The following is a 17,161-nucleotide window of genomic DNA, read 5'->3' as shown; positions in this document are numbered from 1 at the left end:
AACTATTATTTTTTCTCAAAAATAATTATGTTGCTATCAAAAATAAATTAACATTATTAAAAATAATATTTTTAATAATTAATTAATAGCATATTTTATAAAAAAGCATACAATAATTTACTTTTTGTAATATTTTTTGAACTTTTTTTAATATATATATTTAAATTTAAAAAATTATTTGTTTATGAAAATATATATTATAATATTTAATTAGTAATTATGAATTTGATCAAATGTTAAATAAAAATTTAAATTATTAATTAATATTTTATGTTTATTGCATGTGAAATAAAAATCAATATAAAATTATAAATTTGTCATTTAATATAGCATTGTGCATTGGAATAAAAAAATAAAATCATACTATATTTAGCATTTTGCTATATTTTATGCTAGAAATAGAACAAATTATAGCATATGCAATGGAGATGCTCTTACTATTATTACAATTTGAGCAGCTATTAAGATTTGTTAACAATCATATATGGCAAGTGTTTTATTAGCAGCTATATACTAGCATTTGTTTTACCATTATATGTTTATATAAGCAATTTTAATATTTTTAGCATTTGTATTTTTTTATGATAATTTTTTTTGACGAATAATAATTATATTAAAGGCCACAAGAAGTGACAAAAACAAAAATTAAAAAAAAGCATTCGCACAAAAAATGGATCACAAGAAACACACTAAAAGCTATGGCTTATAAGTAAAAGCAAAGGAGAAGTTACAAGTTCGAGAACAAAATACAGTGAGGATTCATGTAAAAATCTAATCCCGAATAAGAAGAGTTCCTATTACTAAGCTCAAACAACCAAACTGCCTTTGAGAAGCAGTTAAAATTAAATAATCCTTATTTGAAGTTACATTCTGAATGACTCTTTTGTTTCTGCTTTTCCACATTTCCCAAATGCCTAACATCCAAGCAACTTGCCATAGATTCATGTACGGTCCTCTAGGAGTAATATCATGCCACTGACACATGAAGTCTACAAAGGACGATGGAAAAATCCAGACTACATCCAAACTTTGTAAAATGCTACACCAGATACTTCTCGCATAATTGCAATGAATAAAAATATGTGCTTATACTTCAACAACACCACAAAGCGAGCACATAGGATTATCCATTATAATAATAGAACAGATAACCAAGAAATGAAGTGAAGGAACTCTATCATGTGATGCAAGCCAAATAAAAAAACTTTACCCGAGGAGGAGCTAAAAAATTCCAACACTTTTTAATGGATTAAAACAATCAATAGAATCGTCCATGGAAGTTTGTTGATTCTCTTCCCAATCGCATCTTGAAACCGATAAGCTCCTTCCCTTGCAGCAGCAAAATTTAGCCTTGCAACAATAGCAGAAAACAGACTAACAATAATAGGAGCAAATCGATTAACCGTCGAGGCAGAAGATCGACTTTCAACAGCAATAGAAGGCCGACTTTCAGCAGTAGCATAAGACCTGTTGACAGCAGCTATAAAATACTTCGACGATCAACAACATTTGACATAGATTGACCCACAACAACTGTTCTCATTACATCCCTTAATTTGCTGAATGAATAGATGAATTGAAAATCCTAGAGTTTGACTTCCATATCACTTCGTCTTGTAGGCCTAACATTTAAATCAGATAACCAAAAACAGTTTGTAATTACGCAAAAAGTAAAAGTTCATTACCCGTTAATCTCCGTCTCCATCGCAAATTTTCATCCCATATCTCTTTAATTGTTGCTTTCTTTTGGTTCGAAAGATCATGTAGCCTAGGAAAAAGCAAAGACATGGGACCATTCCCCGACCAAGTATCAATCCAAAAAGAAATTCCATCCCCCTCTCCCACAACATATTTGACATTGTTAATAAAAACACGCCAAATATTAATGTCATTGTAACTCAAATTTCTAATATCTTTCTAAATAAAATTTCTTCATATCACCATTCAAAAGAAAATTCCAATCAACAATGGAAGAGTAATTAGAAATAATTTTGAACTAAGTAGAACCTTCATTGTTCATTCTCAATTTCCAAATCCACTTAAACAATAAATTTTGATTTTTTTAATGAAGATCAGTGATGCTCAAACCCATTTTTTAAAATCTTGACAAATAATATTTCAGGAGACCTTACATAATACTCAAGAAATCACATCCCTTTTTCATAAAAATCTAATCATATACGACTCAAGTTTGTTTCGCACTACTCCAGGCATACTAAACAAAACCGATTTTATGAGGACTAACCTTCCTACCGAAGATAATAAAGTACCCTTTCAAAGAGCTATACGCTTCTAAAAGCGTTCCACAACAAAATCCAAAGAACCAGTAGTTAGTCTTTTGTGGGATAAAGAAAGACCAAGATATCTGATCGGAAAATAATCTGCCTTACAACCCACCAATTCAGCCGCAGATAGCAATTCGGTTTTACAAACATTAATTCCCATAGCAGAACTTTTATGAAAATTAATATTCAGCCCATAGATCAATTCAAAATAGCGCAAGATACGAATCAGATTACCAAGCTTCTCTAAATCATATGGAAGATATAAAATAGTGTCATCCGCAAATTGCAACAACGAAATAGGCTCATGCTCTGGACCAAAGCTAAAACCAATAGTGAAGCCTAAAACTTATGATTTGTCTAGTATTCCCTTTAAACCCTTCACCTTAATAACAAACAGATAAGGAGAGATAGGATCTCCCGGACGAACACCTCTACGGAGAGTAATAGGATTAATAGGGCTATCATTAACAAGAATTGTCGTAGTAGCTAAAGAAAGGCAATAGTACATCTACTCAATCCATTTCTTAGGGAATTTCATACAACATATAACAAAGAACAGATAACCCTAGTCAATACTGTCAAAAGCTTTATGAAAGTCAAGCGTTAGGATAAATAATTTATCTTTCCTCGTTGTTGCAATATGAACAAGCTCATTTGCTGTCATTGAACAATCCAGAATGCCTCTACCTTTCAAAAAGTCATGCTAACAATCCGAAATCACACCCGAGAGAATAGGTGCTAATCTTTTACTAAAAGATTTAGAAAGCATCTTATAAAAGCCATTCAACAGACTGGTAGGATGACAATCCTTGATAATAGAAGATCCAACCACCTTTGGAATAAGAACCATGTATGATGAATTAATACCTTTGGGTAAGGTACAAAAATCATGAAACCTCTTGAAAAAATCGGTAATTTCACCCTTCATCACAAACCAAGATTTCTGATAAAAAAAAAATCCATCCAATCCATGAGACGTTTTAGCACCACACAAAGCTGTAATGTTGCATATTTCAGCCTCGATCAAAAGGATTAATAAGGAAATAGCTTGCCCATCAGTAATCTCGTCAAAGTTAAAGCTAGTTATATCAATACTAACACTCTTTGCCCGACTATAAAGAGAGTTGTAAAAGTTCCTGATGTGAAATCTAATATTTTTCGGCTTAGAAAACGTAATTCTATCCACAAGAATAGAAAAAATATGATTATTCCTGTAATGAGCTGAAGAAATGCTATGCAAAAACTTTGTGTTCCTGTCACCCTCATCATTCCACTTCACTCTTGATTTTTGCATCCACATAGAGTTCACATTTTTCTCCGCTTTCCAAAATTCAGCTCGCACATTAACATAAATAACCCTCTCCTCGTCTATCTGCGTACCCAATTCTGCAGCTAAATTCGTCGAGAGCAGTTGTGCCGAAAGCTCTTGAATTCTCTTGTTTTGGTCCCCAAAAATTTCAGAATTCCAATCCCTTAATTTATGTCTAAACTCCTTTAATCTCTGAATAGGATTTGGATTACTAGAACAAATCGATCGCCAACTCTCTTCCATAAATAGGCCGAATTTATCGTAGTCCCACCAATATTCCACTGAGCAAAAAGCTTTTAGACCCCAATAAAAAACATTTGTCGAACAAAAGCAAATAGGGAGATGATCCGATTGACTTCCAGGCAAAACTAATAAAACCATGTCTAGCCAGCAAGTTTCCGCATTGGCCAAAATCAAGCATATGTCAATGATGGATTGGAGACCATGTTTTGCCAAGTAAAAAGTCTTCCTTGAAGAGGTGAATCTAGTAATTTCGAATTATTAACAAAATCGTGGAAAGCTAACATAGAAGTTGTAAATCCATAACCATTAAACCTCTCATCCAGAGACAAAATTTTATTAAAATCACCACTAATCATAATCGTGCCCATAAAACCCAATAAAGTTGTTGGCTCCTGCCAAAGTACCAATTTCTCTGATGACACATTACTAGCATGATTTAACATGTGACAAAAACAAACGAAATCAGATATGAAATCCAAAGCAATCCACATATCACTCTTTAAGACGCTAACATTCTTCAAAATAAACGAATTACAAACAAGAATTAATCCACCCGAAGCACCAATAGAAGGAACATAATCATAACCAAAATCCAAATGAGGCCATAGCTTTCTAACAAGAAAATCATCGAATCACTGTCTTTTGAGATTCAACTAAACCAATAAAAGAAAGTATTGATTGGTAACCAAATTGCAATAAATTTATATTTTGTATTATTCAACAATATCCCTTGCAATTCCAAGAAACAAAAGAAAGAGGCAACGATATAAATAAAATTAAAAACCTCGAGAAGGTGAACACAACTAAGTTGCATCCTTCTGCATCCTGCTTGATAGTTCACCCATAGTAGACTCCTTCTCCTCTAATTTGAATAAACCCATAACATAATATATCTTCCATGTTTTAGTTATATCATCATCTGAAATAGAGGTATCCGTACTATCTCCTCTTCTAACCTCAATAATTATAATCATATTTGCAATATTGCCATATGAAATTGCCATATCTTCATCAATGTGATAGGTTGAGCAAGAATGTAGTAGTCCAATACCATCAATACACTTAACTAATTTATTCACTTCTGATTTACGGCCAAATATTTGTTATCCGGACAGCCATTGTTGCTGTTCTGAATTCGTAGACTGATAACCTAGAGAAGAAATAATCACAGATTGCTGCTCCTGGAAGGAAGTATCCTTCACCCATGAAACCTCCACACCATTTTCAATATTAGTCCGAGTTGCAACATTGGCGTCTTTCGAGATAGGTCCCACAACATCACAAGTAATTGGAAAAGATTGGAGGCGCCCTTCCGTAGCTCGACCTGTGTTAACGACCTCCCACAACAAATCAACCATTCCAGATGGGGATTTTGGAGCTCTTTGATTGATTGCTTCTGTTCAGCCCCATATGTTTCTTCTACAAACAATCCTTCATTTCTTCTACAAACAATCCTTCGTCAAACTCAATAGGGATGGCTGATTCTACTGCAAAAAACCCTAACTGATTTATTTCTAAAGTTAACCTTAATCGATTGATTGATACTAAGACAAGTAGTTGAAATAAGAATGATTCCGGAATCCATTCTATTTTTGTTAGAAACAGATAAATGAATAGCGATAGATTCTCCAATTTCATTCCCAATGTGCACAAATATTATTTCATTCCAAAGCAAAATAAGTAAACCCAATATCATCACCCACACCAGTCGAGTATAAGCTTGATTAAAATCGTCCACCCATGAAAAAGTTTTAAAAGAATGCATTAAAGTTGGTCCAGTATCCATCATATAGAATTCTGCCAAGTATAAGGAATCAAAAGTGATTAGAACCAAATTACCAACCAGAAAAATAATAATTTGTACACTTGCGTTGTAATTTACCATGAAACTCTTCACCTTTAGAAACATAGTTATATCGCAAACCCTAGCAACTATAGAATGATGTACCTATTCGTTATCAGCTGTAATCGCATCATTCGAGATGGATAAACGTATATCAGGAGATATAGACTTTTCCCTAGCCTGTGAATTATTGTCTAAAGATATATCTGGAGATATCACATCCTTATATGATCGATAGTCTCTGAGAGAGAGAAAAGACACTACCTTTGCTTCGTTCGAAAGCTTAGCAACCGTTACATTAGTTTTCTTCTATGGAGATCTTGAGTGAAACGCGTGGAGTCTAAATTTCCCAGTAAAGATCATATTCAGTCTATCAATGATCGATGCTGTTGTTTTCTTCGATTCAGGACGTAAAAATCCAAAGCCGACATTGCATTTTGTAGGTTTCTTTGCCAATGAAACTCTACCAATCACACCTTACCTAGCAGAAACTCTTTCCAAGTTATGGTATCGCCAATTCCTCAGAAAGTTTTCAAAATAAATCACCCCTGAGTTGTCAATCTTTCTTCCCACGCCAAAATTGCTGATTGATTTGTCTGCTCTGGTTGTTGTCTGTTGTCAGATTGAGCTGGTGGCCGGAGGTAGGTTGCTTAATGGTTTAGAGTTCTCCCAAGGTTTTAGGAGAGAATCGTGTTTTATTTTACAATGATAATTTATTTCAATTCTAATAAAATAAATAGAATTTACAAATAAATATTTTAAAATTTAAGACATGTTTTATCATAATAACTAAAATATTTCCGATGAATTTTATGAAACTTTTGTCTAATTTGTGATAATGTACTTGAAAATGCATTTGAATTTCAAAAAAATAAATTATGATTTGATATATGCTAACAACTTGAAAAAAGAGTGATTTCTACGATGAGGAGTAAGTTTGCAGATGTAATGCCTGGTGTTTCATAATCATGTGATAAAGGAGTTAAGTAACACGAAAAAAAAAAAACAATACTAAGTGAAACCAAAAAATAAAATATTTTAAAAATAAAAGACATGAAACAACAAAAAACATGTAAATAGTAAATATATAAAAATTAAATATGTTAAATTTTATTTATAATTTATAGAATTACTGAATTAAATATACTCGCAATTTTAATAAAAAAAATTCAATAAATATAATTATAATAAAAATTAATATTTTACAATATTACTAATATTTTAAAATATAATATAATCCAACAAAAATAAAAATATGGGATTTATTGTGGTTATGGGGAAAAACAAATTAGGGTAGTTCATTAGTGCATAATTTTTTATATGTTTTGTTAGGAAATAGGAGTTTAATTTTAATTATGTATCGAAACGTTCTAAAATGTATCTTACGAATTTTCAATAATTAAACATTTAGAAAATTAAAAAATCAACTTGATTAAGAGAAAAGATCATACAACACTATGGAAAAACAAGAAAAATTGATGAGTGAGAGACTGAGAGTGATAGCCAGGCATAGCAAATTCTCGTGACTATCTGGTTCCTTTCATAACAGCGTCAGGACTCAGCCTTGTAATGGCACCAATGTGATAATTTGGGAAATTTGATATTTTATTATCAAAAAAAGGTATTGAAATAGTGGAGGAGAAAATTTTGGAAATTTGAAAAATTATCCTCAAAAATCATATCAAACTCGTTTTTCAAAATATTTGTCATTAGTCAGTGTAAAATGGTCCTCCTATCGCAGTTTTATAGATGAGTTATTGTCTCTTTATTATACTAAACTCTAAGGATATTAAATCATATCTACCCCACTCTATGATTAAAAAAAATAATAAATTTACCCCACTGTTATTATGGTACTAAAGACAAGTTCTATCATAATGAAAACAATTATTTTATTTAGCAATCAAATGGTAAATACGTTAGACATCGATCTATTTAGGGGTGTTACCACGTCCAATTTTTCAGAGCAAGATCAATGCTAAAAAATAGGAATGATAGTTCTGAAAACCCATATTAAATTTTAAAAGGGTGATGCTATCCGGATAGAATCTATCCGGATAGAAACCCATTTTATTTTATTTAATTATATAATTAAAAAGATATTTACTATTATAGCCTTTGGTAAAATAAATGGATAATAGTAATACCTAAACATTATTCATTTTACCATTTACTTTCGGTAATTAATATTTACAATTTGTCTTTTCTCTAACCAATTTTCAATTTTTATCTAACTATTTTATGAACGAGCTGTGGTTTGCGTTCTATTAAACTTACTGGCATAGTGATTATTAGGTGAAAATATGCCGTTAGCAGTTTGAAATTGTGAATATCATATGCTATAAATATTTTGCCAGAGTTTGTACGTATTTGTGTATGAATCTTTCTATGAACAAAAGCTTTTACTTTTCTTATTTTCAAATTGCTTTTCAAATCTCTCCATAATAGTATTCTGCCTTTTTTCTTGAATCCTTTTTGAATTTTAATTCGTATTTCAACTTCGATTCTCACATTTTATTGTAAGTACTATTTCATTTATTTAAATAGCTTTTACTTTTTTTAAGAAAATTAATACTTTGTTATGAATTGAAAATTATATTGATAAAACTTAACCAATATCAATAAAAAAATTAGGCCTAATTACTTAAAAACCACTCATCTTGTAACTTTTTTTCATTTATACCACGACCTAGGAAAATTTTCAATTGTACCCTATTTTCGATTTTTATGTTTCGTTTGTATCCCAAGAGTAATTTTTTTTGATAATTTAATTAATTTAAAGATGAAAATATTAAAAACAAGATACATAAATGATTAACATTAACGTTTAATTAGAATATAGGTTAAAAATGAAGGATTAATTTAAACTTTTTTTCAAAAGAAAATAGATTAATTCAACTCATTAGGATAGAGATGAAACATAAAAATTAAAAATAGGGTACAATTGAAAATTTTCCTAGGTTATGGTATAAATGAAAAAAAGTTACAAGGTGGGTGGTTTTTAAGTAATTAAGCCAAAAAATTATATGTATTATCTAATAATCGTTAAAATTATTTTTGATTAAAATTTGAATATTAATTATAAAGTTATAAAATTCAATGGTTTAAAAAATTTAGATAAACATAAAATAAATAAATTAAAATTGTTAACTCAATAAGTCTCATAATAATATGATTTTTATTTAAAAATAACAAAAATTAAATTTAAGAATTAAATTGAATTTTATTTTTGTTCTAATATTTTAATTTAGTTGACTAACACACTATATTGTGGAAGAAAACAAAAATGAAAGATATATCATTTGCGGTTCAGATGGAAGGGATTAAATTATAATTTATGACATATGTAGGAATCTCAGAATAAGTTGTTCTATTTTTTTTTAATTTATTAAATTCATAATTTATATTAAAATATTGGGTTAATCCAAATAAAATAGCAAACGTTTGTGAGTTACGTCAGTGTAGACATACCTTTCGAAATCGTCTATTTTAACCCATTTTGAAATATTTATTCTAACCATTTGTGAATAAATGAAAAATTTGATCCATTTTGGAAAAACAATTATCACAAAATTTTTAGCTTTAGTTCACGAATGGCTATAAAAGTTTCAAATATCTCAAAATGGGCTAAACTAAACGATTTGAAAAGATTCAAATATAGATGAAAAAATTCGCAAATGTTTGATATTTTATTGGAATTGACCCTAAAATATTTAACATATTTCTCAAGAAATAAAAAACAAAATAAAATAAAATAAAATAAAATAGGAGTAATTATACTCCTATCAACTGTAATAAAGTAAACAAAACCAAACTAAAATTTAATGGATTATGGGAGTGGTGACTTGGACTATTGATTTGGTCGTGCAGATATATACGAAGGCTTAAAGTCCTTTTCGGTAAGTCCAAAAGATTCCGAATAACTCAGCTGGAAGAGATTTTAAGCGAGAACTTAATTTTGGTTAAAATTGATAATTAATATTGATTTAAATTTAAGCAATTAAAAATATAAATTAAACTACTTTGATTACTCTGTTCGTCCAAAATTGACTCGCCATCCTATTCTTTTTGGTGTCTTAAATTATAGTCACCTTTTAGTTTTTGTAAACAGATTGAAGATTAGAAAACTTTTTTACCCCTACTAAATAATGTATATTCCTAAATGAATTAATTCTTCAAATTTTAAATATGAAAGTGATATATTTTTAATGCTAAATATTATAAATTATTATTTATATATATTGTTTATGTACCATAGAGATAAGAAAATTTGAATTTGCATACAAATTGAAAAAACTAAAATAACTACATGAAGGTTCTTCTTTATATTAGTGTTGATGGAAACCGATTTACAGAATATATCATTCTGAATTTCGTTTTCATTATTTAAGTTTATAAAGACAATATTAATATTATAAAATTAAGTGTAAATAAAGAGAATATTAATGTTATAAAATTAATTTTATAAATATGTAATATTGAAAATAATTACAAAATTAATATTAAATTTATAATGACATAAATTTTAGTACTCCACCGCCTCTCTCATATTAGTACTAATCTTTAATTTGATTCGATTTATTAGCTAAAAAACAAACATTGGTATTTTGACCAATAAATCGAACTGACTAATGCATATTCCAATCATAATTAAGTTGAGCTAAAACGGAACTAAACATTTCATCCAAAAAAAGTTAAATCAAAAATCAATTTAGATTAGTAAAAATTGATAAAAGAAAATATTTGTTTGGAATTAAATAATCTAAAATAATTTAGGTTTTATTTTACTTTTCACCAATCGGTTAACCAAATCAAAAGAAAAATAAAAATTTAAACTAGTTATTAAAGAACTGCACATGTCGGTTCAACTAGTTGAAACGAGAACCAATTACATATACAGTCCAACAAATCTGGGAAAAAAAATTAGAAATTCAGTGTAATCGTGTTTGACCATATTAAATTAGACAACTCGAATTAACAAGTGGTTGAACCAGTGATTAAACAAATTTAGTTGGTGGTTGGATTATAAAAAAGAAAAGTTTACCAAATAGTTCAACTGCTTGTTGAACTAAATTAAGAATTTATATTATCGGTTTTCAATTATTACTCTTGAACTAAATTATTTTTACTATTATTCTTGTCTAAAATTGAGATGTCACATCATTTTTGATATAAAATTATATTGAAATCATTTTTATTTATTTTTTGAATTGGCCTAAACCGATACTGGTCTGGAACCGACCACGGATTCCTTTATCTTTTCTTGGGACTGATCCCTTTTTTTCTCATGTTTAGGGGGGATTATGATGTTTAAATTCAAATATGCTTATTGAATATACATGACACATATCAATTATTTTTATTCGCTTTTTAATTCATTAAAAATAATATTCTTTAGTTTTTAAGCCGATAAGCATTATATTCTTTAAATTTAGGTTAATTAACCACAAAATTGGCTAATTAAAAGTTTAAATATTATAATTTAAGTTTAAATATTATCGTAGTCCCTTATCATTTCATAATCGTGATAACTCTTGTTCACTATCACCTATTAAACCACCTCTATAATATTGAATAATTCTTTGTTCATTTTTGAATTTAATATACATGGCACGTATCAAACATCACAATTCCCCCATTTTGATAATAGCCAACTATCCCGGCCATATCTCTAACTATTTTTTGAAACATTCACGATAGGCCATACAACTAATTTTGAAGCATTATTTATTTACTGAAGGCTACAGTTGTCTTTTTATTTTTGTTTTTAATTTAGATTACTTAAATAACCTTCAAATATTAAATCAAAATACGAAAATGGGCCTCTCTATGCGGATAGATTCTAGGGCTTTTTATGCAAAATACTGTTTTTTCTATGACATTTATTTTTATACCATCTTTTATAAATCTTTACTTTACACACCAGCTTTCTTTTCTTTTATACCATGTTTTAAAAGAAAATTATTTTCTATACTAAATTTCATTTTCCACCATTTTCTTTCATTATTTTTAATTATTTTTTTCACCATTGTATTTCTGCATTTAATGTTTATTATATATTTAATTTTTTTATTTTTTTTGAATTTTAACTTTTTTTTTACTGTTGACATTTTTCGTCAGTTTTTATCAACATAATATCAACATAATATCAACAACATTTAATAAACTAATTAAAATTATTTTTTTAAATCTTTTTTATATTGATTATTATTTTTAAATGTCTTTTAATTTATTTTTTGCTCATTTTAACCAGTATTTATTATTTACCACATATTTAATTTTTTTCATATAGCAACATAAAATCAACACAAGATCAATCAATAATCAACAATTAATAAACTAATTAATTTAATTTTTTAATTTTTTTTACACAAAATTTTTAATTTTTCAGCATTATTTCAATTATTATTATTTTTCATTTTATTTCACGTACAATATCGTTTTTTTTGCTAATGTTAAAATCACCAAAATATCAACCGAACATCAACACAATATCAACAAAATGTCAATCCAATATCAACACTAATAATTTAACATAATTATTATTTTATTCACCAATGCTAAAATCAACAAAATATCAACCGAAATTCAACATAAAATCAACACAAGATCGACACTATTGTATAATAAGAATGAAATTGGAATTTTCAATAAAATATTATAAGATGAGTAATTTAAGTACAAAGAAAACACAAAAGACCAAGGCGCATTCTCTTTGCAATTCATTTGCCAACTATAGTCCTCTGCTTCCTCCCGCATCCTTCATCTTTCCCCTTCACAGTCATCATGAATTTGGAGCTTCAATTTATATATAAAAAAAAAGACAAGAAAATAATCTCAAATCTCCACACCAATAATTAAAATAAAAAAGAAAAGGTAAACTTAGCTTTCACAAGAATACTAACAATTATGTTTATTGCTGGTCATTTTAGTAATGGTTGTAATTTACAGGTCAAGATGAGAAATTAACTCAAAACTCACCATCTAAGCAACAATTAACAAACTAAATAAGCTACAAGATGAACAAATAAACAAGAAGAAATAAAAACAAAACCCAACTGTAGAACAAAAATTCAAATATACATAACAAAGCAAAATGTTCAGCTCAACCAATCAAAACAAAAACACATACAAACAAATAAAAAGATTATAAAATCAAAAATCAAAAAGAACCCAGAATTAACCAGAACTTCAGCAGAGTAAATATAAGAGTAGATCTATTAGATCTAGAAAAATAGTAGAGACAAAGAAACGACGACAACAGCAGTGGAACGACGGTGAAGGAGGAACGACGGCGACAACATAATAATAACGAAGGGAACAACTGCAACGATAGCAGAACGATTGAAGGAGGAACGACTGCAACAATAGCAGAATGATTGAAGGAGGAACGACGGCAGTAGCGTAACAATGATGAAGGAGAACGGCAACAGTGGGGTGATAGTGAGCGGCGGCTAAGTTCAGAAGAAGAAGATGTTCTTCTAATTAGATTTAGGTTACAAAAGATAATATTAGTAGCGTGTACCGTATTTTAGAGATATAAAAGTAAGGGCTGTATAAAAGTAATAAATTTGGGAAAATTGGTTGTTTATGAGAAAAGCCCTAGATTCTATCCGGATAGCTTTTTCCATTTTAAAAATCCTTTACACACATCTTTTCTTTTGAACAAGCATTTCGAGTTATACTTATTTTCATCACATCACCAAAACAGAATTATAAGTCTGATACCACCTTTGGCTTAAGTATTGTCAAGTTCCAGTCCTACTGCGGATTTTATAATAAAATATTCTTTTATATATGTTTATACAAAGATTTATGAGGAATAAAATATAGAAATATTTTCAAAATCAGCTCTTCTTTTCTGCCAAATAGGGAACTATGAGTGCATATTAATACTAATAAATATTCAGTAAAACCAAGATGTATTAAATCATTCTCACTTGCAACCAGACAGGACATGCATTAGCCCATAAATTTAAAGAGCTGTAAATGGTGCCACGTATCTTAATTTGGAAATTTATTCTGGATTAGCCAAATTAAATTTAAATAATAAGAATTTAGACCAAGGATTAAGACCAACAGTTGTCTTGAATAAGTTTGTGATACTTATTCCTGGTGGTTTAGTCTCGGCATAATTCAACCGAGTTCAACTACAATCATATAATACAGTCCCGGGATAATTCCACCGAGTCAAACTCGAACTATCTTATATCAAATTTATCAAGGTGAGTTCCAGGATAATTCCACCGAATTCAACTCCCTAGACACAAGTCCCGAGATATTTCCACCGTGGTCAACCTCATGTCTGTCGTGTTCTCGAGAAGATCTCTTTCCATTCTTGATACTATTGATTCTCCCATCTGAATTGGTGATCACACAGTTCCTATTGCCGCCCAATAGGAAAGCTTGTTTCATCGTAAAGCAATGATGTATGCATTTCCAAACAAAGCATTTCATTTGAAATGATGCAATAAAATTTTATAAACAATTTGCGTATGAAGAAATGCACTTTTAAATACTTCAAATGTAAACATCGATATAAACTCACTGGTTGCTATTTTTCAAAATCTTCGATCACGATACCTGTCAAGCTCCCTGAGCTTCTTGTCTGGTGTTACATTTCCTTTCCGGATCTAAAACAATCAATAATAATAGTCGAGTAAGAATCTAAGTTTAAATGGACACTTTAGACTTAAGAATTAAACGTTTACGCGACTTGTCGAAATTTCGAGTCTAATTTCGATATGTTCTTCTAAAATTTGTCGATATGCAATTCTATTGTTTTTACGCCTTTAGGTTTATCACATAAACCTAAATTCCAAAACATTTATTGGATTTGCTTATCAAATAATCAACTTTATTTTTGATCTCACTTTTAACTTTTTAGCACATTTTAGTTCGTCGAACTTTTTGTCGCGTATTTTATTTTTTTTATCGTTATTTGATATTCCGTATCAAATAACCTATCATTATATATCAATTAAATATTTATCAAACTTCTCAAGTCCATAAACGAATCACTTTATAAACAATATACACATTACTTTTAAATAACATAACGTTTTATCGCAAAACGTTGAACTACCGCATTCGAACTCAATTCGTCAAACCGTCGAGCTATCAACTAAAGACCGAAACGTCTCTCCCCTTGAAGATTAGGGACTGTCCAAGAAGCCCCCAATGGACTGCCATCTCAGTCCAGCCGAAGCAGAGCTCAGCTCCGCTCACGGCGAAATTCTGCAGGTGGCAGAATTCTGCTTCGGTGGAGCAGAATTATGCTTCACCGTGGCATAATTTCTGCCACTGATGAGTAGAAATTTCTTGCTTACCGGAGCAAGGTTCAGCTGGCCGGAGACTTGCCAGAGATAAGGGCCAATTCTCACATCAAATTTACACGACACAATCCTCTTCCTCACCTCACAATCACACACAAACATCAAATTAACCATAGCTTACATCAATTGACCAAAAACCATATAAACCCAAACAAATTTTTAATCAATCAACCAAGCTTTAAATTAATTAGTCTAACTACTATACCTTTAGTTTGTGATGAAATTGCCTAAAGAATCTAGAGCTATGGTGAAGGATTCATATGGCTATGGTGGTGATGTTGGTTCGGCCTTGAGGGAGAAGAAGAAAGGGTTTTGTGTTTTTTTTCAATTTCTTTAGCTATCTTAAGAAAATGAGAGGAATGGATTTAATTAATCCCTTAATGCTAAGAATATGTCATCACTTTACTGGGTTAAAGGTCCATTTTAACTGAAACGTTAAACTGACGTGCTTAACTTTCAAAACGACTTTCCGACGTGATTTTCTCAATCAATTGCTTAATCTTTTTAAATAATAATAATCTTAGCTTTAAATTATTATTATTTCTTATTTTGCGTATTAATTCCATTCCGACTATATTTCTTAATTAATTTCTCTTTTCCCACCTACTTGACCAAAATTTCTCAATTTAGGTATGAAGCATGATCTAATTTGTCAGAAACTTTTTTGGCTTATTACATTCACCCCTCCTTATAATAAATTTGTACTCGAATTTAAATTTTTTGTCACATACCTGGGATAAACATATATGGATATCTCTGGCGCATACTCGTCTTCGTTTCCCATGTACATTCTTCTATATAATGGTTTCTCCAAAGAACCGTCACCATCAGAATTTCTTTGGTTCGCAACTTTCGTATTTGTGGATCAACAATCTCTATTGGTTCCTCTTCATATGATAATTCCTCATTTACCTCTATTGTTTGTGGCTAAATCACACGAGAGGGATCCGATACATACTTCCGAAGCATGGAAATATGAAACACAGGGTGAACATGTGACATATCTAATGGCAATTTGAGTTTATACGCAACTTTTCCAATGTGTTCTATGATTTAGTATGGACCAACATACTCTGGAGATAACTTCCCCTTCATTCTCAAGCGAACTACACCTTTCATAGGCGATACATTAAGGAAAACATAGTCTCGAACTTGAAATTCTATGTCTTTTCTCTTTGGAACTGCATAACTCTTTTGTCGACTAGAAGCAGTATTTAGACGTTGTCTAATTAATGGTATCTTCTCTAAGGTTATCAGAATAATTTCTGATCCCGTTAGCTTCCTTTTTCCTACCTCGTTCCAACAGATAGGGGATCTACATTTACGTCCATATAGAGCCTCATATGGAGCCATCTCAATGCTCGAGTGATAACTATTATTGTATGAGAACTCTATCAAAGGTAGGTACTCATCCCAACTACCTCCAAAATCAAACACACAAAGACGTAACATGTCTTCTAGTGTTTAAATTGTTCTCTCAGACTGCCCGTCGATCTGAGGATGGAAAGCAGTATTGAAATCTAACTGCGTTCTTAACGCTTCTTGCAGACTTGTCCAGAAACGACAGGTAAAAACTAAACCTCTATCAAAAAAAAATTGACACTGGAACTCCGTGTAAACTGACAATATTGTCGAATAAACACTTGTGCCATCTTTGCTGCTGAATACATCATTTTGATGGGTATAAAATGCGGTGACTTCGTCAAAAGATCTACGATCACCCATATAGAATCAAATCCTCTTTAAGTTCTAGGTAAACCGACAACAAAATCCATGGCGATCCTTTCCCATTTCCATTATGGAATAGGCAAAGGTTGCAGAAATCCATATCGTAGCTGATGTTCCAATTTGACTTGCTGACAAGTCGGGCACTTGGCTACAAATTCTGCAATATCCTTTTTCATTCCACTCTACCAATATTTTTTTTTAATATCTCGATAGATCTTTGTTGATCCTGGATGAACACTATATGTAGATCCATGGGTCTCTTCCATGATCTTTTTTCTTAAGTTCTCCAGATCCGGCACACACAATCTGGTGCAATATTTCAACATTCCATCTATAACTCTAAGATCTTGTATCTTTCCCTACTGAACTTCATTCATCAATCGTTTCAGTTGAGGGTCATCTACTTGTAGTTCCTTAA

The 17,161-nt window shown here is 30.3% G+C and overlaps 1 protein-coding gene across 1 annotated transcript; it reads right to left on the bottom strand.

Annotated features, from left to right (window-relative positions):
* Positions 1–2,988: 2,988 nt before the first annotated feature.
* Positions 2,989–4,280, bottom strand: LOC126661663 (uncharacterized). The gene is made up of 2 exons (XM_050355519.1): positions 4,120–4,280; positions 2,989–4,078 (listed from the first exon to the last, which is right to left on the bottom strand). The coding sequence occupies exons 1-2, from the start codon at positions 4,278–4,280 to the stop codon at positions 2,989–2,991; spliced, it is 1,251 nt and encodes a 416-aa protein (XP_050211476.1).
* Between the last annotated feature and the right edge of the window lie 12,881 nt (positions 4,281–17,161).

This window comes from Mercurialis annua, linkage group LG8 (genome assembly GCF_937616625.2).
Source record: "Mercurialis annua linkage group LG8, ddMerAnnu1.2, whole genome shotgun sequence".
NCBI classification, from domain to species: Eukaryota; Viridiplantae; Streptophyta; class Magnoliopsida; order Malpighiales; family Euphorbiaceae; genus Mercurialis; species Mercurialis annua.
The sequence above is the reverse complement of the archived record's forward strand: the minus strand, read 5'-3'. Positions and strand labels throughout refer to the sequence as shown.

Coding starts and splice junctions, on each gene's coding strand:
- LOC126661663 (XM_050355519.1), bottom strand. CDS start 4,280: ATGTTAAATCATGCTAGTAATGTGTCATCAGAGAAATTGGTACTTTGG. Junction 4,079..4,119: donor TATGGATTTACAACTTCTAT/GTTAGCTTTCCA, acceptor CGAAATTACTAG/ATTCACCTCTTCAAGGAAGA.